The sequence below is a fragment of the Grammomys surdaster genome, unplaced genomic scaffold (assembly GCF_004785775.1).
Source record: "Grammomys surdaster isolate TR1022 unplaced genomic scaffold, NIH_TR_1.0 172, whole genome shotgun sequence".
Classification (NCBI taxonomy): Eukaryota; Metazoa; Chordata; class Mammalia; order Rodentia; family Muridae; genus Grammomys; species Grammomys surdaster.
The window spans coordinates 8,803,640-8,830,563 of record NW_021604620.1 but is presented as its reverse complement, the minus strand read 5'-3'; the positions used below and the strand labels follow the sequence as shown (position 1 = coordinate 8,830,563).

The following is a 26,924-nucleotide window of genomic DNA, read 5'->3' as shown; positions in this document are numbered from 1 at the left end:
TAGGCAGGGCCAGAAATAACATTTTCGGCTGCTGCTCACCGTCACTGTGGGAAACAAAACTCTATTTTGCATTTACCACCCATATTTACTAACCCCTTTCCTTTGTGTGTACACTCTTGTGCAGACAGAGGTCAACCTTAAGTGTCAACCCTCAGGAGCTGTGGCTTTTGAGACAGTGTCCTTCTCTGGGACCTAGGCAGGCTGGCTGGCCAAAGAATCCCAGAAATATGCCTGTTCCCACCTCCCCAGTGCTGGGAGTATAACCACACACTACCACATCTGTCTGCTTCTCACACGCCACTGGCATCGGACTCAGGTCCCCGGTGTTTGTATGGCAAGCATTGTGCCAACTGAACTGCTTCCCCAGCCCTCCCTCTGTTCCTTTTGCTTTTCCAAGATACAATCCTGCTATTTAGCCCAGGCTAGCCTAGAACTCCCCATGTTAGCCTTGAACTCGTGATCCTCCTTGCACAGGCATGAACCACCACAACTTATGGCTACCTTCACCTTGTAAACTGAGGCACTGATATCTTGCGTACCAGCTCCAAGAAGGTACGGAAGCAAAGCCACAAGTGACCCAAGCCAGGAATATGTGGTAGATGCTCTGAGGCCTAGGAGAGAGCTGTTGATGTTACCAAGAGAGATTTTTCAAAGCACGCTCACACACATACACAAAGTACTTGCACAGTATTGCTGCCTAGCTAGGTTTGAGTGGGTCAGCCCATGCTGCCCTGAGTGGGTTTGAGTGGGTCAGCCCATGCAAACCTGAGCTACCCTGGTGTCTGTTCTTGTGGGAACATGCTACCAAGGCAGACGGGGACTGGTGCTGCCCCTGGCTGCAGACAGGAAGGGCAATACATAAACCTTTTGACTAGGGCTCACTTAAGGTTCTCCCTACCCCACCCCCTTGTACATAGTTTCTACTCCCCACACTAGGTCATTCAAGTCTGGAGTCACCAGAAAAAAGAAGTCGCTGTCTGGGGGATGGCAGATGATCAAGAATTCAGACAGCTGCGATGAACGATTAGTTGTGGTTTCTTCTCACAGCCTCGTTACCGAAGGCGCTGCCATCCCATGTTCAAACACTATTAAGTGAGAGTGTTTTCTCTGGCACCAATCCATCTTCTCCCCACAGTTTAAGTATTGATTTAAAAAAAAAAAAAAAAAAACAACGAAGTAGCTTTGGTTTGCAGTTCACATTTAAAACTTTTTTTTTAAAGTTATTTTCATAAAAGTTGGCAGAGACCGGCCACTGTTCACTCCCCAGTGGCTATAATAAACCCCTGCCCACTGACAATCTAACAGATCTTTTTCTGTTTGCCACTGGGTTGTGTTCAATAAAATTTTTGTGCTTAACATTCCCTTAATAAGGGCTCCTAAGAGCACACGTTTCCTTCCTAGGGCAGCCTTTGTGGCTAACGTTCCCAGCAGCTCTCCTGGATCCCTGAGGTGAGTGGAGCCCCAGTTAGGGACCATCAGAATGCCTTGAACTCAGAAAGATACTTGGATATTGAACCTAGTGTTCTGGGCTGGGGACATAGTTGACTAGTTGAGTGCATGCCCAAGGCCCCAAGTTCAATCCCCAATACCGCACACACGTTCTCACGCACACACAAACACGATTCCTTTTTCTTCAATGATGATGGCTCACACCTGTAATCCCAGCACTTGATTAAAGGCAGGAGGATCAGGAGTTCAAGGTCATCTTCAGCTTGAAAGAAAAGAAAGAAAGAAAAGGAAAAAGAATCTGTGTGAAAAAAAAAAGAATCTGTGTGTTGACTCACCCCTTTAATCCCTGCACTCAGCAGGTAGAGGCACGTGGATCTGTGTGACTTTGAGGCCAGCCTGGTCTACATACGGAGCAAATTCTAAACTAGGCAGGGCTACATAGTTTGACCCTGTCTCAAAACAACAAGAAGTAATCTTGAATCTGGCAGGCTTTTGGTCAACCTTACGTGTATGTGTGTACACTAACTTTTCCTTGTCATTTCTCCTCTCTGGAAGTCAAGTCTAAGACTGGTGTGGGGTTCACACCCATCACCCCAGCACTTGGGAGACTGAAACAGAAGGATTACCTTGAGTTCAAGACCATCTTGGGCTATAAAGCAAGGCTCCAGATCTCAAAACACAAAACCAGATTATAAATTGAGTCTGAGTGGCCACAAGCGATACCCTGTAGGGTGTGACACTCAGATGCCACACTGTGATAGGGTCACTCATGGATAGCTCCATGCTGGGGGTGGGGGGACAGAGGATAAATAAACCATCTCAGCGCAGACATGGAAACGCCCATAAATTTACACTGCATGCTTTACAAGAAAACTTTTTTTTTTCCCAAAAGAATAGACCAAGCTGTTGCTGACCCTATGGAATTCAAAGACCTTCAAGGCTCTTCCAAGAATTAGAGGCAGGAAGGCATTGGCCGAAGCCACCGAGAGATTGCATGGTAGATACAAAGAAACAAGTTCACATTTATTTTTTTAAGAGAGATTTGGTTTCCCTTGAAATAAAATAATTTCACTGGATCGGGTTGTGCATGCTTATCATCCCAGCATTCAGAATGCTAAGGCAAGAAGACTACATAGCAACTTCTAGGCCAGCCAGAACAAGGTCCTGCCCCAACTAAACAAACTGTAGCATTTCAAACCACAGCATTGTCAGCCTTGAACATACTGTCACCAAGGGACACACTGCTAAATCGGGTAACCAACTTTTCAAGTCTCCAATTCAAACCGTAACCATATTATTTGCAAATGTTCACCCTAATTCCAAGGACAAGGGCCAAGCGGGCACTTTAAGGGCCCCAGAGATGTGTGAGCATCTGTAGTTGTCAGTACAGCCTCAGGCAAATTCAGCAGCCACTAGTTTCTCTGGAATTCTGGGACAGCTTTTAGTCTGAGCCCGGCCACGCCCCAGTCCTGCCTCCTTGCTGCCGAGTGACTCTTAACCCAGTTCCCCCAATGAAGTTTCTCTGTTAGAACAGTGGGTGGGGCAAGGCAAGGAAGTGGAATCTACTCTTCTATGCTGTTCTAGTTTCCTTCTGTTGCTGTGATAAAGACACTTGGATAGAGAGAAACTTAACAGGAGGAAAAGGTTATTTCAACTTACAGGTTACAGTCCATCACTGAAGCAGGCCAGGGCAGGAACTCAAGCAGAACCCCTCTCTCCTCCCCCCACCCCACCCCCGCGAAAACACACACACACACAGAGAGAGAGAGAGAGAAATTATTAGCATTCTGTCTAAACTCCACCCCCACAGTTACCTGGCAACAGCCAGGTAGGCCAGGCCCACTATAACAGGGGCTGCTTGCGCCCTCCTCTCTCTCTTGCTCTCTCTTAATCTCCCCCTCGGTCCCCTTGCCCCTTCCCCCTCCCTCTCTCCATGTGCTCAGGTTTCCTGAGGCAGGGCCACAACTGTGGAGCCTGCAGACACTCCTCTGTGCAACCTGAAGTGTTGGCACCCTTCAGCACAACTCAAAAACCTTTCCACATTCTGTCAGGACCCCAGGGATCTGTCTCCGGCCCACATGTCGGCCCAGCCTTCCCTCCTAGGTCCCTGGCCCATGCCTCTCTTCAGGCCTCCCTGTAGCTTCCCAGATCGACAATCTCTGTACCCTGAGACCTGATGTCCCAAGGTCAATTTCAACTTCTCAGTCAGCCTGACAGCACTTCACCCTCATTCCAACCCCTGCTCTTCCCTGCTTCCTTGTTCTCCAGTCAGCATCCTACACCTAGGATGCCTCGGTTCCTACGAAGCCATGAGCGTCCCTCTTCCTGCAGATTCTAAGCTGTGAGGACAGGGTGGTGGTTAACATCAGAGGTCAACATGACAGGATTCAGAATCACCCAAGACTCAAGTCTCCAGGCCTGAGAGTCAGATCCTAGGTTACCTTACATTTACAGTGAGAAAGCCCGCTGTAAAAGCGGGCAGCGCCTGTCTGGGAGCTGGATCCCAGGTGGAATAAAGAGGAAGTGAGCCCAGCGCCAGCATTCTACTTCCTGCCTGCAAATGCTCCAGCGCCCATGACCCCCCTCCACCACGACCTTAAGCTGCTGTGACCTCTTGCCAACTGTGACCTTCCCCCCCAACCCCACCCCTGCACCACCATCGTGACTTCCCACCTCCGTGACCTCCTGCCCCTCCCCAACCCGTGACCTACCCCCCACCGCCATCTCGACCTCCCACTGACATGACCTCATGATGGGGCCCACCGTCTTACTGTGAGTCAGACAAACCCTCCCTCGTGTTGCTTCTGTCAAGTATTCTGTTGCAGCTCCCAGACCAGGAACTAATGCAGCTTTTCCTTTGGTTATACTGTGTGGGACCTCTGCTGTCAGTCAAATGCCTAATTCGAAACAGGAATCCCACAACCCTTTTGGAGAATAAGGGTGTTCTAAGCATCTGCTCAATTTGCTTCTCAGTGGGTGCAAGAAGGGGCTCAGGTCAGACCAAGGGAAGGTGATTCTGAGGCTCTGAGCTAGCCTTTGTCTTCCGCCACGGTTCGTCTTTAACAAGTGGTGTAAGGGGGGACAAAGTACGGAAAGATGGAGAGACCAAAGGAATTCTTCAAATATATTTATCATCTTTTAGTGTTTTTCTTACTTAAAAAATAATACTGATTTTCTTCGGGGATTAAAACACAGACCACAGAAGACTGTCTTTCTGAACATGGGGGAGACACGTGGGATCAGAGGGGAGACACGTGGCCACGGAGAGGACAGACTAGATGACGGGAGGGCATGTGTGAAGACGTGTAACCATGAAGACAAGTGTGAATACTGAGAAGGCAGGTGGGAAGTCGAGTGGACAGGTGTGAACACGGGGAAGGCAGGCTTGTCCTTGGTAGGGAGAGATGATGGCTTCCCTCCTACTTTAAAAAGGGAAGGTTGTGAGGTATCAACAACCCAGGCACTTGAGGAAAGAGGAGCATGGAGGAGAAGCTCCTCAGCCGCCATGGACTAAACGGATTCTTCCATCTCCAACAGGTCGTCCACATACTCCACAACCTCTCCCTGTAAGAGATGGCAGACACCTCAGTTAGGCAGGCCACAGGGCATGGAAGGTGTCAGAGACAGGAAGAGAGTTTCCCAGAGGCCACCAATGGCTGACTACTCAGGCTCAAGCAAGTTCCCCCACTGGTTTGAAGCCCAGATGACCTGATGTTTTTCTCCCATGAGAGCCTCAGCATCAAGCAGCCTGCCACCCCACAGATGATGACCAGTGTCCAGTAGGTGGTCTAGCTACCGCCCTGAAGGGCTCCACAGGGTTCTCTGCACTGGGCACCTCTCCATCTTCCTCCTGGTCCCTTGGTTCTGCCTCAGAAATACATCCTTCCAGTACTTTCCAGTACTTTCCAGTACTTTCCAGTACTTTCCAGTACTTTCCACCTTGAGCAGCCCACTCTTTCCAAGCACTCAAGCCACGTAGGAACGTTGGTATGTTAGGTACCAGCTCTGACGGCAGCATCCCTGGGACTCTCTTCAATGAGACCCAGCCTAAGGCGCAGGCCTAAGCATCTTTATTAATTCATTAGTTTGGCAGCCCTGGGGATTGAACCCAGGCCTTTGAGCATGCCAGGTAAATGCTATACCACTGAGCTGTACCCGCAGGCCCCCACTTTCTCACGTGCACAGAACTTTCATAACAACTGGTGTTGACAGTTATGGTCACTCCTATTTCACTATTTATTCCTGAGTGACCATGACAGACCATGCGGATCAGCACGGCGAAACTTCCCTGACCATGTCTCACTCATAGCGGTAAGAGGAGTGGGAGGTAGAGCGGAGCTGCGGGGCAGAGGCAGCTTAAAAGCCTCTGGTCTGGCCCAGCATCTCTCATCCTCCTGGCTCTCCCAGGATGCAATGGGTCAGAGCAGAACAAGCCCCCAGATCTCTTACCGCTCCAAACACATTGAGTCCCCAACTTTCTTACAAAGCATTTTCGAGTTCCTTCCAATCACATCTCTCTAAGTATATAAGAAGGGGTTTCTACTGATGGTTTTTCTGTGGCCTGGCTGCCTCTCCACAAAACAACCATGCCACTCTTGGTGAGGATGGGTCAGGAAAGAAGCTGGCACTGAGGAAGAATGTAACATACAGTAGGTAGAGGCATGTGGTCCTAACCTGATGCCCACTATCAGAATAAACTGGGTGTGACGGTACCAAGCCCGGAGCTGACGCTCAGTATAAGAATAAACTGGGTGTGGTAGTGCATGTTGGTAATGCCAGAACTTGAGAGGTCCCAGCAAGAGGGCCAGAACTTCACCTCAGCTACAATGCAAGCTGGGGGCCAGCTTGTGCTACGTGAGACATTGTCTAAATGACAAGATACATCAAACAAACAAACAAAGAAAGGGGTTGGCTAAGGGAGATGTAGTCAGAAAATCAACTTCCAGAAGAGGGTGCACTCCTGGAAGCAAGGATACAGTTTACATCCATAAAATTACAATAACCTGGTAGGAAAATGGGATGGGATTTATGAGTGTCTTCAGAGTACAGAACGAATAAGACTCACTACACTTCTCAAAAATGGCGGTGTGGGGGCCTTCGAGATGGCTCAGTGGGTGAAGGTGTTTGCTATGGAGCCTAGTGACCTGAGTTTGATCCCTGGCACCCACATGGCAGACGGAGAGGACTGTCTCCCTCAAACTGTCTTCTGACCACTGTGATGATGCTATAGCATGCCCCTGCCCCCTTCCCCACATAAATAAGTAAACAAACAAACAAACAAAAAAACAAATGTAAATAAAACCAAAAAAAGGGCATGGTGAGACATACCTATAGTTTATAGCTTTGGACTTGGGGCAGGAAAGAGGGCAGGTAAAGCTAACCTGGGCTACATGGCAAGACCTTATCTCCAGAAAAAATGTGGGGAGCTGGAGAGACAAGTCCATGGGAAAAGGCCTGCCACTCAAGCTTGAGGGCCTAAGGTCCAGTTTCCAGAAAGCATGTGCACAGCACAGAAGCACAAGGGCACGTGTCTGTCACCTCAACGCTGGGGAGACAACAGAGAAAGGAAGATCTGGGGAGCTTACTGCACGGTCAGTCTAGCTGAATAAATAGACTCCAGGTTCTGTGAAAGATTCTGCTTTAAAATACGGTGTGGGGCCGGCAAGACGGCTCAGTGGGTAGAGTGGTTTCCCTGCAAGTATGGTGACCTGAATTCAATCCCTGGGACCCACAAAAGGTGGAAGCAGAGACTGACTCCACAGAGCTCAGTGACAATGCCTCCAACCCATCTCTCTCTCTCTCTCTCTCTCTCTCTCTTTCTCTCTCTCTCTCTCTCTGTGTCTCTGTGTCTCTCTGTCTCTCTCCTTTTCTCTCTCTCTCTCTCTCTCTCTCACACACACACTTCTCCCTCTCTCACACACCTCTCTCTCATACACCTCTCTCTCTCTCTCTCTCTCTCTCTCTCTCTCTCTCTCTCACACACACACACACACACACACACAAACACACACAAACACGTGTGTGTGTGTGTGTGTGTGTGCACCTGGTGCATACTCCAAACACATTTCCCCCACAGGAGAAGTGTCGGTCCAGCCTGGGCTTCCAGCTCTGGGCTTTTCCACACCAGAGCACTGGCTTTCATTAAAACCCCAACAGCAGCTGTTTTCTTGAGGGTCCTTCTGCTTCTTACTGGAAGGACCCAGCCTTCAAGAGACTCTAGCAGAGACATGAGTCACGTTTTCGTGGCACAAAACCTTACCTCATCGTCGTCCATCAGGTGTTCCTGGGCGAAGTCATACAGTTCTTTTTGGAGTGTAGTCACGTTAAAGAACTGAACCGCTTCCTGTTCGGACACAGAGAGAACTGTCAGGTGACCAGACTTCTCATGTGAGAGACCGGCAGCAAGTGGCACAGGGTACTAGATTTCATTCAAGGGATAAAGGGTTAACGAGCATGCACTAGGAAAGATTGTGAGTGTGAACGTAACCCATCAGGCACCGAAGTATGCAGACACAAAGGTGGATTCCATGATATATAAACACGGTACCGTGGTTCTTAAAGGGAGGGGGAGGTTCTGGGCTAAAGCTCAGTTGGTGTCAGGCTCGCTTGGTATGCTCACACCCCGGGACCCATCCCCAACACAACACAGCCTAAGCCAAGTGTGGTGGTGCATGCGTGTAATCCTGGACCTTGGAAGGTAGAGACAGGAGAAGTTCAAGGCCAGCCCAGGCTACATGAGATGCTGTCATAAATAAAATGGCAGAGCACGTGACTAGCACGCATGTGGTCCTGGGTTTTCTCCTCATAGCAAAACCAACAACAACAACAAAATCATAGCAACTGAGGAAATGCGTGCCTGTGTGCGTTAGGGAGGAATTGAAACACGGAAGATTTATTTATGAAAACCTAGGACAGCATTAAAAAAAAACTGAATAGAAAAAAATCTTTGTTTCTGTTTTATTGGGTCTTTAAGGTATTGCTTTTTTTTTTTAAAGATTTATTTATTTATTTCATGTATATGAGCACACTGTAGCTGTCTTCAGACACACCAGAATAGGGCATCAGATCCTATTACAGATGGTTGTCAGCCACCATGTGGTTGCTGGGAATTGAACTCAGAACCTCTGAAAGAGGAGTCGGTGCTCTTAACCGCTGAGCCATCTCTTCAGCCCAAGGGTATTGCTCTGTAGCCCAAGCTATCCTCAAACTTAATAATGAGAATCCTCTCACCTTTACATCCAGAGTGTTAGAATTACAGCCACATGCCACCATGCCCAACAGTGGCGAATAGTTTTTGAAGGTCACATATAATTAACCCCCTGACAATAAGTATAAAGTCTTAAATTTATCTATTGAAGGAATAAAGTGATATTTCACTCATAAAAGTCTATAATCCTGCCAGGCAGTGGTGGCACACGCCTTTAATCCCAGCACTTGGGAGGCAAAGGCAGGCAGATCTCTGAGTTCCAGGCCAGCCTGGTCTACAGAGTGAGTTCCAGGACAGCCAGGGCTACACAGAGAAACCCTGTCTCAAAAACAAACAAACAAACAAACAAACAAACAAAACAAAACAAAAAGTCTATAACCTCAACACTTGGGAGGCAGAGGCAGGAGGGTTACAAATTTGAAACCAGCCTAAACTAGATAGCAAAACCCTATCTCCAAAGATCTGGGCTTTAGGTCTGAAGGTACAATGATGGAGCACTTGCCTAACATGTAAGAAGCCCCTGGCTTCTAATACCATAAGAAGGGGGACTGGAGACACCAAGTAAGTCACAACACCAGCATGTGACGTCAAATCCTATTTTTGTAACAATAAATGCATAAGTAAATACCTGGACTCAGAGAAGGAATTAAAAAGCCGTGTGGGCCTAGAGAGTGTAAAGGTGCCTGCTGCCAAGCTGACCACTTGAGTTCAATCCCTGGGACCCACACAGCAGAAAGGAGAGACCTGATTCTCACAAGTCATCCTCTGACCCCACTGCATGCTGTTGCATGTGTAGGCCCACATACATACACACAGCAGATAAATAAAAATATAAAAAAAAAATTAATCAGGGTGTGATGGCATATGCCTGTGATCCCAGCATTCAGGAGGCAGAAAAGCAAAGGGGTCTCTCTGAGTTCAAGGCCAGCCTGGTCCACTCAGTGACTTCTGGGTCAGTCAGGGCTACAGAGCCAGGACCTGACTCAGGAGGGGAAGGGGTGCCAACAGTAACCAGAAACAGTGGAGTTCCTTCATTTCAGAGCGGAATCTCTCTGAAGGGCAAAACCAATCTCCCACAGGTGAGGAAGAGGGACTGGTGAGTAGGACCCAGTGGGGGTCGCTCACCGGTCTAGGCTGGAAGTGCTCATCTGAGAGGCCCCACTTGTCCCGGTGGTACCGATAGTAGACCAGGTTCTGTTGCATGACCTTGTCATTCTGGTCGAAGAGCAGATAGCTGACGGCACAGGGGGCTGCATTCTTCAGATCGTTCACTGCAACCAGAGAGAAGAGGCCAGGCAGGTGAGAGCCACACCCTGCAACTCCCTGATGCTACCCCCCACAACCCCCATGGAAGCTAGAAGCTTGACCTGCCTCTAGGAAAAGATCTCAGAAAGTGGGCTCAGGCTGTGCTGACTCTGCCGACTTCAGACAATCAGAGCGTGTCACAGGAGGTGATGGGTCTCAAGGTCTGGGCCACACTGGGACTGAGGAGGACAGAGACGGCTTAACTACAGGCTTCCTGCTGGAAGCTGCAGCTTCTGGGTCCCATCTGGCTAGAACAATCCCCAGAGAGGGCAGGCCCTCCTCTAACCAAACCAAACTTGAAAGACAGAAAGAAAGGCGGGAGATATAGCTCAATTGGTAGTGTGCTTGCTACCAATGAGCCATGGAGCCGGGGGTTCAATCCCTATACCTAGTTCTTCATAAACTATGCATAATTATATGTGTGTGTACGTTAATAATAAATTAATAGACTAACTTAAAATATAAACAATATTATATATATATATATATATATATATATATATATATATATATATTAATAATATAATAGCAAGTGCAGATACATCCCCAGCATTTGGGAGGAGGCAGGAGGATCAATAATCAAGGCCATCCTCAGCTATACAGTAAGTTTGAGGCTAGCCTTGGCTTATGAGACGGAGTTTCTAAATACATAAATAAACATACCACATAAATAAAGACCCCATATTACAGAAACCAACGAGATAAATCATGATAGGCCCTCAGGACTAGAAGAGTCAAAGGTGACCTTGTCCTGCCATCTTCTGGGAACAGGGGCTCCCTGCTCCTGCCTCCCTGTTTAGAACTGGACCATCTCTACATCACCATGGACATGGGGATTCTGCCAGGTGGCATTTGTCTTGGGAAGCAGGGGAGTCAGGCAAAGAAGAAATGAGACAGAAGCCCCAAGGTATTTACTCTGGTACTTTACAGAGCCACTTCTAATTTACAAAACAAAGACACTTATTTAGCAAAACTCTGGCAGGACTGACCCCGCTGAAGATGGCTCAATTCTGCCACCTAGTGGTCATTTCCTATAATGACAACCTTAAGGCTCTTCCTGCACACACCCTGTGTGGCTGGTGAAGGCGCTAAATTTTACTTACACTATTTATCTCAACCCTGGAAAGCAAAAATCTCCCGAGAAGAGCAGGAAAAACCCAGAGTTCCAGCTCGGCAGCCAGGCTCAGGGTCTCTGCTTGAATCAAGGAGCCACAAGACCTCTTCGTGCACAGCACAGCCTTTGGTGAGCCTTCTCAGCCACCACAGGTAAGCATGGAGATCCGGCACAGGGTTACTTACACTTATAATAAGCAAACTGCAAGTAGTGGTACATGGTAGCCACAAACTTCTCCACAGGATAGCCTCCTATGACTGGGGTGAGGGTCTCCTCACAATGAATCTTACACTCCAGAACTTCCACATAGTGATCTGAAAAAACAGATATAAATTCTTAAAATGGTCGGTCTGTCTATCTCTGTGTCCCTTCTCTCCCCCCCAACCCCGCGTCTGTGTCTCCCCCTCCCCTTCACACTCTCTCTTGCTCTCTCTTCTATTATAGTTCTGCCTTCCACACACATGGAGATAAAAAGAGGAAAATGCAACATTTAAAATAAAAAAAAAACTCGTGGCTGCAGGGATAGCTGCATGGTGAACACCAACTGTTCTTCTGGAGGACCCAGGTTCAAATCCCAGCACCACAGGGTGGCTCACAACTTGTGCATTATCTAGTTATGTAGCGCACGCCTGTTATCCCAGCACCTGGGAATCACGAGGTAGAGCCAGGAGGATGAGGAGGTTGAGGTCATCCTTGGCTACATAGGAGTTCAAAGCTAGCCTGAGCTACATGAGACAATATCTCACTTCTTTTTTCTATCGACTTGACAATTTGTTTTGATTGTTGTTGTTACTTTTTTCTGTTTTTTATCAACAGAGATGCACCCCCAAACCCAAATAATGTAAGTCTTATATGTGAACTTGAATATACAAGATGGAAGAAAATGAAAACCAGAAGAGACTGTAAAATCCGGAGGAAATATTTATTTATGTATGGGTGACTTTTATAGAAAAAAAGTGTTATCAGCAAGACTTCTCAAGGGTGAAGCTGGAACTGAGGAGACGCACGCAGGGACCGTGATGTCCTTAGGGTCCTGCTGTTAACATATAACTCGTGAGGTGATATATCCACCCTGCTTCAGCAGAAGCAGAAAATACTTTAACTAATGCTTAAAAATTAACAGCACTGGGCAGAGACGGAGCAGTAACCATGGTTAAACATTTACAGAGCATATGTGAGGCCCTAGGTTCAATCCCCGGCGTTGCCATAAAAAAAATCAAATAAAATAAATAGCACCTCTGATAAGAGAGAAGCAGATATCACACAAGTCTGCGTGTGACATTCTAAGGCCACTTCTAGCTGTCCCGGCCAAAACCGGAACTCCCAATGTAACTGTCAGAAACCAAAGAAGGATATCTTGTTTGTTTTTGTTGTTGCTGTTTGAGAAAAGGCCTTACTATGTGGCTCTGACTGTCCTGGAAGTCACAGGGATCCTACAGCTGGGATTAAAGGTGAGTGCCGCCACGACAAGCCCAAAGGAGAACCATTTACATAGTAATTGGCTTAGAAGTCTTAGAAGCACTGTTGGCGCCAGTGGCCGGCTGTGATGTGGAACCTGCTGGAGGTAGCAGCCTTGCAGATGCAGAAGATGGCAGCCAGGAAACTTTCCTTCAAAACTGTGTTTACAGGTCAGCAAGATGGTTCACTGGGTAAGAGCACCTGCCGAAGACTGGATGGTCTGAGTTTGATCCCTGGGTCCCACATGGCAAAGAAAGAACCAGACCTGTAAATTGTCTTCTGACCTCTACAGGCACACCACAGCATATGTGTGCAAGAACGTGCATACACAAAATAAAGAAATGAAAAATATGGGAGGCAGAGGCAGGTGGATTTCTGAGTTCGAGGCCATCCTAGCCACAAAGTGAGTTCCAGGACAGCCAGGGCTACACAGAGAAACCCTGTCTCAAGAAAAAAAAAAAAAAAAAAGAAATGAAAATAGCTCAACGTGCGTAAAGGTGCTTGCAGCTAAACCTGAATACCCGACAATACCTACGTGGTGGAAAGAAGAAACTGATTCCACAAATCGTCCTCTGACTTCCACATGTGTGTCATGGCGGACAGGCAAACACACACATGCACATGCACACGCACATACATGCACACACAAACAAGTACACACACACACATGCATACACACACAAATAAGTTCACATATGCAAATAAGTACACATGCATACATATACACGCACACACACAAATAAGTACACACAGGCGCGCGCACACACACACACACACACAAATAAATACACACATATACACACGCACATGCAAATAAGTAAATGGAAAATAAATAATTAGAAAAACACTGTAAAATTCTGTTTAAAGTTTGGAGAAAAGACCAGCATTGGACACAAAGAAGCAGGTGATTTGATTTCTCTTCTGCATGTAGTAATGGGGCAGGGTGCTCTCTGAGAAGATCCCCAAACAGAACTAGAGAACACAACACAGTGAACACGTGAACACGGGAAAGCATGGCCGGGCATAAAACCTCCGAGAGCCTCTGACTCTCAACCACTGAGTCCAGAGCTAACAGGACAGTTAAAATGCTGAACAAAGAATTCAGACATCTCTACCTAAAAATGACCAGTGACTGAAGAGACATGCAAGTGGATGAACAGGGCAGGGAAATCAATTCAGGGTGTTGACAAGAAAGTTACCAAGCAGGGGGGTGGTCCCAAGCCTTGGGAGGCAGAGGGAGGCAGATCTCTGAGTTTGGGGCAGCCTGGTCTACAGAGTGAGTCTAAGTCAGCCAGGACTACACAGAGAAACCCCTGTCTCAAGAAAAAAGACAGAGAAAGTCGACAGCATAGAAAGAAAGGCAGCAATGTGGATGAGAAACAAGGCCATAGACAGAAACACAGAGGCAGGAACACTAGAAAGATTCAATGGATTAAAAACACAGTGGGATCATCAGGGATAGGAAACAAGAGAGAGGAAATATTCCGTTCATATACCAATAAAGAAAAAAATAAGCGCCACCACAATGCCCAAGAAGTCCACCATATCAAACCCAAATCTAAACTGGTCCATGCCTTTAATCCCAGCACCCAGCAGGCAGAGCCAGGAAGATTTTTGTGAGTTTGAGACCAGCCTGGTCTATGTAACAGCCAGCCCAGCCTCGTATACACAGTAAGATCCTGTCAAAAAGAAAAAAAGTTTCTTTCCTTTCTTAAAAAATAAAAGGGTTCCTTAGAAGCCAATCCAAGCATCTGCCGCACAGACCCCGCCCATAACCTCGCCCATAACCGACCTGCTATGGACAGGTAGAAGTCCTTGAAGTCCTTGATCTCCCTCGACCCCTCGCAAGCAGCCAGGCACTCGTAAAAGGCCTTGAAGAAGTCAGGAAGGGCCAGCTCCATGTCGGAAATGGACGTCCTCCAATTCTCCCCGTTGTAGGCCCGCACCGCACGGACAAAGAGGCTCTGCAAAGCAAGAACGTGCGGTGAAGCTCCCTCTGGCAAACCGGAGACACGCTTGTCCCCCAAAAAGAACCACGACCCTGACCAAAGCCGAGCTTCCTCGGTCCTGGATGACCCTTGACCGGACGCATACCAAGCACTGCTGTGTGTGGATCTAGATTTGCCTACAGTGTTCACAACGGACACATTTTTTAAAAAACAGAGTCTCGGGGTGCTGGAGAGATGGCTCAGTGGTTAAGAGCATGAACTCCTCTTCCAGAGGTCCTGAGTTCAATTCCCAGCAACCACATGGTGGCTCACAACCATCTGTAATGGAATCTGATGCCCTTTCTGGTGTGTCTGAAGACAGTGAAAACGTACTCATATACATAAAATAAATAAATATCTTAAAATAAATAAATATTTAAAAACAAAACAAAAACAGAGTCTCGGGAAGCCCCAGCTGACTTCAAATCCCTGTGTACCTAAAGATGTGCTTGACCTCCTTTCTAAAATTTTACTTTTACATTCTTGTGTGTGTGTGTGTGTGTGTGTGTGTGCACACGCACGCTCTTAGAAGAGATAGTTTTCTCCTACCAAACTGTGGGTCCTGGGGATAGAACTCAGGACACTCCCCAGGTTTGGCAACAACAACAAAAATCAACCCACTAAGCCATCTTGCCAGCTGGACCTTGAACCTCTGTGTGCTGGACTCACAGGTATGCACCACCATACCCAGTTTTATACAACGGTGGGAACTGAACCCAGGGCTCTGTGCATGTATGCAAATACTCTACCACCGAGCTACACTCCCCAGACCAAACAACTATATTTCATCTTCAGTTCAACTCAAAATATAGCAAGTATTTGACAATAAGATCAAATTCAGATCAGGGAAAAAGTGAAAGAAATTGGATCAGTGATTCCCTGGGTCAGGCTGGGGTGGTGGCAGCCTGACTGCAAAGGGACAGGAGGAAATGTGTCAGTCAGGCTGGGTGGCAACAAGATTCCTCACCACGCTCTGTAACTGCCACACGACACATGAAGTTGCCACAGATCACTGAATTATATATAGTTCATCAACAGTTAGCTAAAAAGGCTTGTGGTGCATGTGGCCCAGCCTGGCTTTGAACCTGCAGCCATCATTAATGCCTCGGGCCTCCGAATGGCTGAGGTTACAGGCAAAAGCCACCCTGCCCAATTTGATGATTTCCCTTCATGGAAATTTTGTGTTTCTCCAGTTTCCTACTGTCAGAATTCAGCAAATATCACTGAAAATATCACAACATTCTTTAGATGTCAGCATCCAGGCCAGGGCAATAGCTCAGTGGATAATGGCACTTGCAACCAAGCCTGACGACCTGAATTCAATCCCCCAGACCCACACACACATGGTCACAAAGGAGAACCACAAATTGTCCTCTGACTTCCACACAAGGGATATGTCATACCTCTACACACACACACCCACACACACACTAAATAGAATGTAATTAAAAAAAAAAATTAGTTGCTCCCAGAGTCCTCCATCCACTGCTGGATGATGTCATAGAGTACCTCGTACGACTTGGTTTCCAAGTCTTTGATGTGGTCCTCGGCTCCAGGCAGGCTCTTGTAATAGGCCATGTTTCTCTTCATCATCTCGTCATCAGGATGCTTCAGAAGATAGGTGTGGGCCGCAGCGATGGCCTTTGGGAGGTCATTGGCCTACGTGTACAGACTCCAGTCAGACAGGGCCGAGAGCCTTACAACTGAGAGCTTCACTTCAGTAACTTCTCTCCCTTCCTTCCCTCTTTCCTTTCCTCTTTCCTTTCCTTCCCTCCTTCCTTTCTTCCCTCCCTTCCTTCCTCCCTGCCTCCCTCCCTCCTTCCTTCCTTCCCTCCCTCCTTCCTTCCTTCCTTCCTTCCCTCCCTCCTTCCTTCCCTCCTTCCTTCCCTCCCTCCTTCCTTCCTTCCCTCCCTCCCTCCTTCCTTCCTTTCCTTCCTTCCTTAACCTACTCTTATGTAGCTTAGGCTAGCCTTAAGGTTGACAATAACCTTGAACTTCTGAGGAGGGATCACAGGCATGCATGAATACAGCCAGTCTTATTCACTGATGGGGCTCCAAGCCTGCTGCATGCCAGGCAGGGCACTAGCCTCTGCAGAGAGTCCCATGCTTCCTTTTTTACCTAAATGGTATTTCCAGTTAAGAGAGCAATGCCTTTTCAAGGCCTTTCAAGACCTGGAGCAGCCATTCTGATGAGTCTTGGTGTCTACTCTCCACTGCCTGCACCATCTAAGCCCCCGGAGGCCAGCATTTACAGTGGACCCTGAGCTCTGGCTGGCTCAGACACTAGCCATGAGGAGCCCGGTGGGAAGCTAAGAGGAGGGCTGTGATCCATTTCATCTTCTGGCCCTCTCCCTCCAGCGACCCCTGACTGCAAAGTTCCCAAACTGAAGGTCACAGATCCTGTCAAGATGGCCTTCTCCACGTGGTCACTACCCCCAACTTCCAGTAACTGCTAACTCCCAAGCTCCCTCTGGCCAAGGGCTGGGTGTCCCTGAGTGGCCCTAGCGCTGGGGGATTAGAAAATCCCGTGTGGACCCCTGCACGCTTCTATAAACAACTGTCTTAATACATTTTCCTCACGTTATCTTTTCTGGAGGAACATTGACCAACACATTAGTGTTTGCAGAGATCTCCCAGAACCTTCTGCCTCCATTCTCAGGGACCTGTGCTCCCTCTCTCTGACTCCTCTATTCCACAAATATTTATGGAGCATCTCCTCTGAGCAGGCACTGTTTCCAGGAAGCAGGCTAGTGACAGTCAGTTCACCCATTGTGCTGCAGGACCTGCAGGGGCCATGGGTTTAGAGCTGGCCACATGAGCAGTACTAACAGGGACACAGAAGATCTCAAACAGGACAGGCGTGCTGTATGGGGACCTTACAAGGCAATGTGAGAATAAATCTCCATTCCGGATTTCATGGAATCTAGAAGCCCCCAGGACGCAAGCCACTCAGCAAGCCTGTGAGGGATTATCTAAATTAAGTTTCAATGGGGACTATCTGCCCAGTGGCTTCCCAGACTGCTGAAATCAAAGAAGAGAAATCGAACTGAGCCCCAGCATCCATCTTTCCCTGCTTCCTGATTGGGGGGGGGGGGACTGAGGCACAACGTGACCAGCCACCCCATGTTCCTGCTGCCCTGACCTGCCTTCCATGCTGGACAGTACCCTCAAACTGTGAGCCTTCCTTCCTTAAGTTAGCTCTGTCGGACTCTGGGTCAACTAGAGAAGTAACCAACACAGGCAGGCAGATGTGATGAATCAGCCTCCCCGTGAGGACAACAGCTGGAGGCCCCATGTTGACAGAATCCTAGCACAATCTGGCAGAAGGAAGGGCCTCCACTATGCATGCATGCCTTCTACCTTCCCAAAGGGTCACTCTGAGACAGGGATGGTGACTAGGTTTAAAGAGAAAGAGAGAGACATATACACCAAACAGAGAGAGAGAGAGAGGTGAGACACATCAAATTCTTGAGACTGAGGTATTACAAGAGGCATCAATCTGAGCCAGAATGCCCCTAAACTTGAGCCAAGTCATCTGGATACAATGGTGGTTTTCCTGTGGAGAGGGGGTGGGTGGAGAGGAGGGCGGGCTCCCAGGTGGCAAGGCTGATGCCCAGAGAATGCCAGGAGATGGCTTGTGACTGGTGGGACTTACGGGGAAAGCCTGAGCTGGCAGCTGGAGAGGAGGGAAGGCCCTGCACGCAGCCAGTGACCTGTTCCAGGAAGAGCACTGAGGAAGATGAGCACACAAGATGGCTCAGGGGGTAAAGGTGCTTGCCACCAAGCCGGATGACTAAGTTTGATGCTAGGAGAGAAGAGACTCCCACAAACTGCCCTCTGCCCTTCACAACATGCACAGTGGGTGCCCATTTGTGCACACACATTGACTAAATTAATAAAAACAAAAAAAAAATCTTTCTTAACCAGAAAAAGTAGAAATTGGGTTTTGAGAGTTCTCTCTGCGCCAAGGCCCGTGAAGGCCCAAGAAGCTGATGCCTTTCTGTCCAGCAACTGGGAATTCAAACCTCCCAGAGCAGGGACTAAAAGGCAGAAGCTGCAAGTTGTGCCTATTTTTAGCAAGCAATCAGCCGTAAAGAGGAGGCAGTGAATGATCTGTCTTAAATTCTAGATGAGAGAGAGAGAAAGAGAGAGAGAGAGAGAGAGAGAGAGAGAGAGAGAGAGAGAGAACACGCAGAGATGAGCCTGGGGAATCTGCACACACTTCCCTGAGCAGAGGAGTCTGTCCCCCAAAGAGCAGGCCCCCATTCACGAAGCCCTCCTTCCAGTTCCAGGTACTCAGCTGGGGCACCCTGTGACATATTTGCTACCTCAGCAAAAGCTGCAAACAATTTTCCCAGGAGCTGGGAGGGGTGGAGCATGCAGGAAATATGCAGGCAGGAGGATAAAGAATTCACCATCAGCCTCAACTATGTAGCTAGGCTGAAGCCAGCCCAGGTGACATGAGGAAAAAAAAAAAAAAGAATTTTCATGCTCAAGATGAAGGAGGACGGGCAGCTTCTGGAGAGCTTTGGCGAGCTGTGTGGGAGAACCTGGGTGAAGGGGACTGGAGCCAGAGCTCAGTGAGTAAGGGCACTTCCTGTTCTTCAGAGGACCCAAGGTTCGCCCTGTTCCCTGTACTCAGGTTGCACTGGGTGGCTCACAAGCATCTCTAATTCCAGCTCCAGAGGGATCTGCTGCCCCCTTTCTGGCCTCCAAAGGCATCCACACACACACACACACACACACACGACATGGCATACAGACACATAGATACACATGCACACAGGCACATAAAAAATACAAGTGAAAGAAAAAAGTCAAAAACTAAAGGAATGATGCTCAGAGTTGAGTGAGAGGCAGGGCTGACCCTCGGGCTTGATGGGGCTAGACCTAGGGCAGTGGCCTAGGGGAGCCCCGGTATGAGATGCTGCTGGTGGGTGCTCACAAGGGTGGGGCTCAGTGGGCTGGGAGAGGCAGGGTGGGCTCAGTTGGGGGGCAGCTCAGTGGCACAGGTTGGGATCTTGGGGTGGGGTGGGAGGTTTGCTGAGGCAGGGCCTGAGACAGGGCTCTGTGGATGGGACTCTAGGGCAGAGCTGGAGAGGCTGGGAGGTGAAGTGTGGTTCTGGGAGCTGGCAGGGAGCTGGCAGCGAGCCCAACTGGGCGAGGCGAGGCTGAGGTGGGTCTTGGGGCAAGATGGGAGCCTGGTCAGTCGGGCCAAGTTTTGAGGGAGAGTGATTGTGCAGAGGGGGAGGGTCGTGCACCCAGGACAGGAGATATGATGGGCGGGGCTTGGGTGGGCGGGGACTGGGGGCGGTTTGGAGGGGGTTAGGGTGGGGCAGAAGCGGTCTGGGAGCTGGCAGGACTTAAGGGCGGGGATCTAAGTTCAGCCGGAAGGGGATCGGTGGGCGGGGCTCGGGGACAGCGACCTGGGCTCAACGGGGAGGGGCTCTGTGCTGGAGTGGGCGGGGTTTCGCGGGGCGGGCCGGGGCTCGGGGTAGGGCGAGCTCACTTACCTTGAAGTAGGCGAACTGCAGGAACTTGTAGGGCTCGCGCTGCTGAAAGTCAGCCAGCACCGCGCGGCTGGGCTGCGACTGGCGGAAGGCGGGCAGGCCCTGCTTGCAGCGCTTGAGGCACTGCGCGCGGCGCAGCACGCCGCCAAAGAGGCGCAGCTCGACGGGGCCGGCGGGGTCGGCGGGCGCCGGCGCGGGCGCGGCCGCGCTGCAGTTGCGGTGGCAGAAGGCCTCGCTGTCGCGCAGCAGACGGTGCAGCCGCAGGCTCACCTCCAGGTAGCCCACGCTCTCGGCCCAGTGCTCGCCGCTGTACTGGTCGAGCGCGTGGCGGTAGGCCGACTCGAGCGGCATCAGCTCGTCCCGCGGGAAGCTGCGGAAGCTGTAGCGCTCGTACTGCGCGCGCCCCGGGGACAGCGCGCACCCGACACACAGCAGCACCAGCCACGCGGCCGCGGGGCTGCGGGGCCCCATCGCGCGTGGCCCGCTAACCTGAGCCCAGAGCCGAGGACGCGCGACGCGGCAGGCCTAGCAAGGGAGGCGGGGACGCCGGCCGCGGCCCGCCCCGTCCGACTGGCCTCCACGTCCGAGACAGATGGGCGTGCCTGAGGGGAGGTGCTCAGCCCTTGCCTCGGAGAGGTGGAGGGGCAGGACCTTAGTGAAGTCCAGGCCAGCCTGGGGTGCATGGAACCCCATCTTTGAAAGGAAAGAAAGTTTATGATCCCTTGAAGAATGTATGAGCCGTGCACCTCTAGTTTCTGTTTTCGACTTGGTCGCCTTGCTGTAGCCCAGGCTAGCCTTAAACTCCCTCTGTAGTTCAAATTGATTTCAAATTTGCTGCAGTCCTCCAGCCTCCCACACTGCAGGGAATCACCAAGCCTGCCATAAACAAGAGGCTACGGATTTACAGATCCCACACTTTGAATAGCAATGCTATTGACCTAAGGTCTTAGAGGATGTTGCCTGGATAAATTAGTAAGAATTGTGTGACTTGTCAAATTGAGGATGTATTGCGTCTTAGGATGCTGGAGAAATTTGTGCCTGAGCTATGATGAAGATAGCATTAAAAATAATCTGTACACTTTGTAATAATTTACGGCAAAGGTGTGTAGGGATGGAATCCAAAACTCTCTGTACGCCTTCGTGAAAACTTAGAAGCTGACTGGCATACCTTTGATCCCAGCACTTCTAGAAGGCAGGGGCAGTGAATCTCAAGTTCCAGAGCAGCTTAGGCTAAAGAGACCTTGTCTAAAACAAACAAACAAACAAAAACAAAAGGTATTTAAAACTTCGAGATTAGCTCCTAAAGGCACTTGGTATCAAGCCTGAGGAACCGAGTTCAATCTCGGGATACACTTTGGGGACAGAGAATCAGCTCCTCCAGGTCATCCTTTGAACTCCACACACATGCTGTGGTACCTGAGTGCTGTTCCAATCGCCTCAGGAGGGCCAGGAAGACGATGTTCTTTGGAAGAGTCCTGTAAAAGATTGATTACGCCAGGCAGTGATGGCGCACGCCTTTAATCCAGAACTTGGGCAGGCAGATTTCTGAGTTCGAGGCCAGCCTGGTCTACAGAGTGAGTTCCAGGACAGCCAGGGCTACACAGAGAAACCCTGTCTCGAAAAACAAAAACAAACAAACAAAAAAAATTGATTATGACAAGAATTCCTCATCACTTTAGATACCGTATTTACTGTGCTATTCAATAAATAGATGGCCTTTGTTTGAGATTAGTATTAGATTATATGACTATTAGAATAGAATTGGAGATATCAGAAATCTGAGTAAATCAAGCACCTTGTTGGTAAATGAGACCAACCAACAGTTAATCTTCTTGTATTCATTGTGGCCATACCTTATCTCAAATACTAATTAACAACAACAGTAACAGTGAAGCTGCAGAAATGGCCCAGTGGTTAAGAACACTTATCTTCCCTTCCAGAGACCTTGGGTTCAATTCTCAGCACTCACATGGCGCCTCACAACCTTCTGTGACTCTGTTTCCAGACATTGGATTCCCTCTTCTGGCCTCTGTAGGCACCAGGCCCATATGTGGTACACCATGCAAGGAAAATACCCATGCATACAAGCTTTAAAAAATAAATGTGAAAAGTGGTTGAGTAGTTACCTAATATGTGTGAAGTCCTGGGTTTGGTTCTCAGAACTAAGGAGAGTGGGTATTTCTCTTACTTTATGTAGCTGTGTTAAAACATCATAGCCGCCGGGCAGTGGTGGCGCACGCCTTTAATCCCAGCACTTGGGAGGCAGAGGCAGGCGGATTTCTGAGTTCGAGGCCAGCCTGGTCTACAGAGTGAGTTCCAGGACAGCCAGGGCTATACAGAGAAACCCTGTCTCGAAAAAAAAACAAAAAAAAAAACAAACAAAAAAAAAACATCATAGCCAAAAAGCAACTTGGACATAAAGTACTTTATTTGGCTTGCAGGTCACAGTCCATCTTCGGAAGTCAAGGCAGGAACCTGGAGGCAGGAACTGAAGCAGAAGCCGTAGATATTCATCTCCTACTGCCTTGCTTCCATGACTTGTTCAGCTTGGTTTTGTTTTTTGTTTTTTTGTTGTTTTTTTTTCCCCCACCTAGGACCACCTACTCAGGGTGGTACCACCCACAGTGGGCTTGGCCCTCCTGCACCAATCATTGTTCAAGAAAATGTCCCCACAGACTTACCAATAGGCCAGTCCAATAGGAGCATTTTCTCAATTGATGGTCCCACTGGCCAGATGACTCTAGTTTGTGTTAAGTTGACAAACCAATTAGCTAGCTCAGAGTTCTGTGGCTGTGATAAAACGCTGGCCACAAGCAACCTAGGGAGGAAAGTGTCTATTTGGCTTCTACTTCCAGGTCATGACTTTGATTGAGGGCAGTCAGATCAGGAATTCAAGGCAGGAGCCATCCGAGGATCGCATTTTGGCTCACTCACGTCCATGCTTAACTGGCTTTCATTTATTTTACTTTTAAATATTTATTTGTTTGTTTTTGTAGTTGGGATATCACTGCATAACGACAGCTGGCTTGATACTATGTAGACCAGGCTGGCCTAAAACTCACAAGAGATATGTCTGCCTCTGCCTGCCCTGTGCTGAGATAAAAGGTGTGTGCCGCCATACCTGGCTAGCTTTCTTTTACCGCTCAGAACCATCCACCCAAGGAAGGGTGCCATTCACAGTAGGCCAGGCCCTCCTACAGCAATTAATAATCAATACACTGTGTCACTGACATGTTCACCGATCTAGAAAATTCCTCAAACAGAGGCTTCTCTCAGATCATGTTTGGCTGTGTCGAGGGAACAAGAACACTGGGCTTCTCAGAGCTTATGTCTGATATGCTGTTATCCCTGGGACTTTGGGCCTGGTATGGCCAGAACTTCTGAGCTTTCAAGAAAACCTGGAAATGCAGATTGTGTCATCCTCTGGTTGTATGCTGACAACTATAGAAATTAAATTACACTTGAGACACTAGTGGGCTAATGTGTCATGTGCCAAATCAATAAATATTCTGCCACATCTAGTTACAACATTTGATGTAGAGAGAATACTTCTGTGATCATTCAGAGACTAAGAGAGTCACACCTGTAGGTGTGGGTGTAAACTCAGAGTGGTGTGAACCTAGGGAGCCTCCCTGAAGAAGAAACAGCAGGACATGGGGACAGACCAAATGTACCAGAGAACTAGCCAAGAAGAAGGAGAAGGAAGAGGAGAAGGAGGAAGAGAAAAGAGGTAGAGGGAAACAAACAAGGAGCTGGAGAGATGGCTCAGTGATTAAGAACACTGACTGCTCTTCCAGAGGTCCTGAGTTCAATTCCCAGCAACCACATGGTGGCTCACAACCATCTTGTAGTGGGATCTGATGTCCTCTTCTGGTGTATCATGTCTGAAGACAGTGATAGTGTACTCACATAAAACAAATAATTTTTTTTTTTTTTTTTTTTTTTTTTTTTTGCTTTTTCAAGACAGGGTTTCTCTGTGTAGTCCTGGCTGTCCTGGAACTCACTCTGTAGACCAGGCTGGCCTCCAACTCAGAAATCTGCCTGCCTCTGCCTCCCAAGTGCTGGGATTAAAGGCGTGCACCACCACTGCCCGGTCAAATAAATCTTTAAAAAAAAAAAAAAGATAGAAAAGAAAGGAGGGCTGGAGAAATGGCTCAGCAGTTAAGAGCACCGACTGCTCGTCCAGAGGTCCCCAGTTCAATTCCCAGCAACCACATGGTGGCTCACAACCATCTGTAATGGGATCCGATGCCCTCTTCTGGTGTGTCTGAAGAGAGCAATGGTGTACTCATATAAATAAAATAAATTAATGGATCTTTAAAAAAATATAAGAAAAAAAGAAAGAAAACCTTAAAGACAGAGCTAAAAGGTGCTGGGAAGCGCATGCTCTCTACACACAGGAAAATAAGAAAGAAGTTTGGGGAAAATAACTGCAGCAGCTGTTTTTGCCCCAAGTCAGGTGTCCCATGGGGCCTCAGGTGCTATCAGACAGTTCAGACGCCTGAAAGGACAGGAAGCTATCTCAGTAGCCCCCACTGTCATATGCACAAGCCGGTTCCAACATGGTTATCAACTTTTACTGATTGCTTATTCCAAAACTTTAATCTTTTCTTCGATTTATAACTAAGTACTTTGTTCAGTTGCACAACTTAACCCGTGGAGCTCATGCCAGAAGACTTAAGGAAGTGAGAAAGATAAGAAGTCCTGACACAGCAGAACTTCCCACATTTTTAGCTGAAGAGTGGGCAAGGGGTCTGGCTTGATCTATTTTAAGTTTTATGTATGTTTGAGGACACACGCATGCTCCTACTTGTATGTGGAGATTGGTGAGCAGCTCGTGGGAATTGGTTCTTTCCTTCCCCACTGTGGGTCCTGGGGAGCAAACACAAGTTTTGAGGCTTAGCGGCAAGTGCCTGTGTCACTGAGCCATCTTTCCTGCTGTCTTAGGATTTTACTGATGTGAATAGACACTATGACCAAAGCATAAGGACGGCATTTAATTGGGACTGGCTTACAGTTCAGAGGTTCAGTCCATTATCATCAAGGTGGGAGTATAGCAAGAGTCCAAGCAGGCATGGTGCAGGAGGAGCTGAGAGTTCTACATCTTCATCTGAAGGCAAAACAGGAGAAGACTGACTTCCAGGCAGCTAGGACGACGTTCTTCAAGACCATGGCCACAGTGACGCACTTCCACACCTACTCCAACAAGGCCACACCTCCTAATAATGCCAACTTCCTGGGCAAGCATATTCAAACCATGCCCTATGCTTGTTTGTTTTGAGCCTCTCATTCTATAGCTGAGGCTAGCCTTAAATTTGCAGTCCTCCTGCTCCAGCCTTCCAATGTGGGAATCACCATGCCTGGCTTATTGATGTATGTACCTTTTAAGTAACTTTTAATTTTCCATTGTGTATTGTAAGGACCCAGGAAGAGGACCCCAACTCAAGTCCCAATTAGCGCGCACCCAAGGAGACACGAGAGACTTACTTGATGCAATGGCAAAAGGCAGTTTACTAACAAGGGCCCTTGGATCGAAACTCATCCCACGCAGGGGAGAGAATTTCGATGAAGACCCCAGGAAGTTTAGAACTTTTATAGGGGGAGGCACAAGGGGGAAGGGAAAAGTGGGAAATTCTGGCGCGATTACATATGATTGGATATTTCAAACATCAGCACTTTGCGTAAGCAATCATTTTGACAGGCTGGATGGCCCACTATTTTTGACCATGAAGCCTCAGACCTTCTAGGATAAACACCAGGTGGCCCATTACTCACTTGGGCATGTTTAGACTGGTCAAGATATGTCTTTGGTTGTTTCTACATTTCTGGTCACCTCGTCCCTAGAGGGGCTTGATATTTTTATTATGGCTACTCTCAGTAAGCTCAGCAAGCTGTCCTGCGGTCTTTGCCAAGTTGTTTGTGGTCTCTGCTGAGCTGTTTTAATTTTTACCCTTACAGTATGTATGCATATTTGTGTGTGACATGTATCTGTGTGTGGAATTCAGGAGTTGACATCTGGTGTCTTTATTTTTTATTTTTTATTTATTTATTTTTTTTTTATGTATGTGAGTATACTGTCGCTGTCTTCAGACACACCAGAAGAGGGCATCAGATCCCATTACAGATGGTTGTGAGCCACCATGTGGTTGCTGGGAATTGAACTCAGGATCTCTGGAAGAGTAGTCAGTGCTCTTAACCACTGAGCCATCTCTATAGTCAGACTCAATCACTCACCCCCTCCTTTTTGTTGTGGTAGGGTCTTTTGAACCTGGAGCTCACTGATTTGGAAAGATTGACTGGCCAAAAGGCCCTGGGGCCCTCTGTATCTTCCTCAAAACCCATGATTATAAGAATGCTGCAGTATCCAGATTTTTATTTTTTTACAGCATGATTTCTGAGAATTCAAATTCAGGAAGTCCTCATGCTTGCTTGTGTGACAAGGACCTTACTGACTTTCAATTCTGACATGAGTTCCTGTGTATCCTGGCAGAGTGTATCCAAAGCCAAAGGACTGTCATAAGTTCAATGCCAACCTGTGTAAGATTCTGGCGCAGTTTGGACAGACAACACGAGGTCGACCTGGTTCCACGGGAAGGGGTTTATTTAGGGAAGGGGACGAGAGAGGAGTGGGAGAAGTGGCAGGAGGAAATGAGAGAGAAAGAAGAGAGAGAGATTGGGGCGGTCCCAAATATTTAAGCAGGTGATGACAAGTAATTTCCCAGGTACAGGTGAGCGAGACAGGTGAATTCTGGGAGTGATTATCTTGGTTGTTCAGTAACGATGTAGAAGTCGCCTGGCGCCTGAATGTGATGTCACTGTGAGTTCAGGCTTATACTAACAACCTGGGCTACAGAGCAAGATTTAAACACACACACACACACACACACACACAC

At 48.3% G+C, this 26,924-nt stretch overlaps 1 protein-coding gene across 1 annotated transcript; it reads right to left on the bottom strand.

Moving 5' to 3' along the window:
• Nucleotides 1–4,559: 4,559 nt before the first annotated feature.
• Nucleotides 4,560–20,573, bottom strand: Crtap (cartilage associated protein). The gene is made up of 7 exons (XM_028767386.1): nucleotides 20,035–20,573; nucleotides 16,031–16,180; nucleotides 14,326–14,497; nucleotides 11,261–11,389; nucleotides 9,782–9,927; nucleotides 7,709–7,792; nucleotides 4,560–5,013 (listed from the first exon to the last, which is right to left on the bottom strand). Exons 1-7 carry the CDS (start codon nucleotides 20,500–20,502, stop codon nucleotides 4,960–4,962), a joined length of 1,203 nt encoding a protein of 400 aa, XP_028623219.1. The 5' UTR covers nucleotides 20,503–20,573; the 3' UTR covers nucleotides 4,560–4,959.
• Between the last annotated feature and the right edge of the window lie 6,351 nt (nucleotides 20,574–26,924).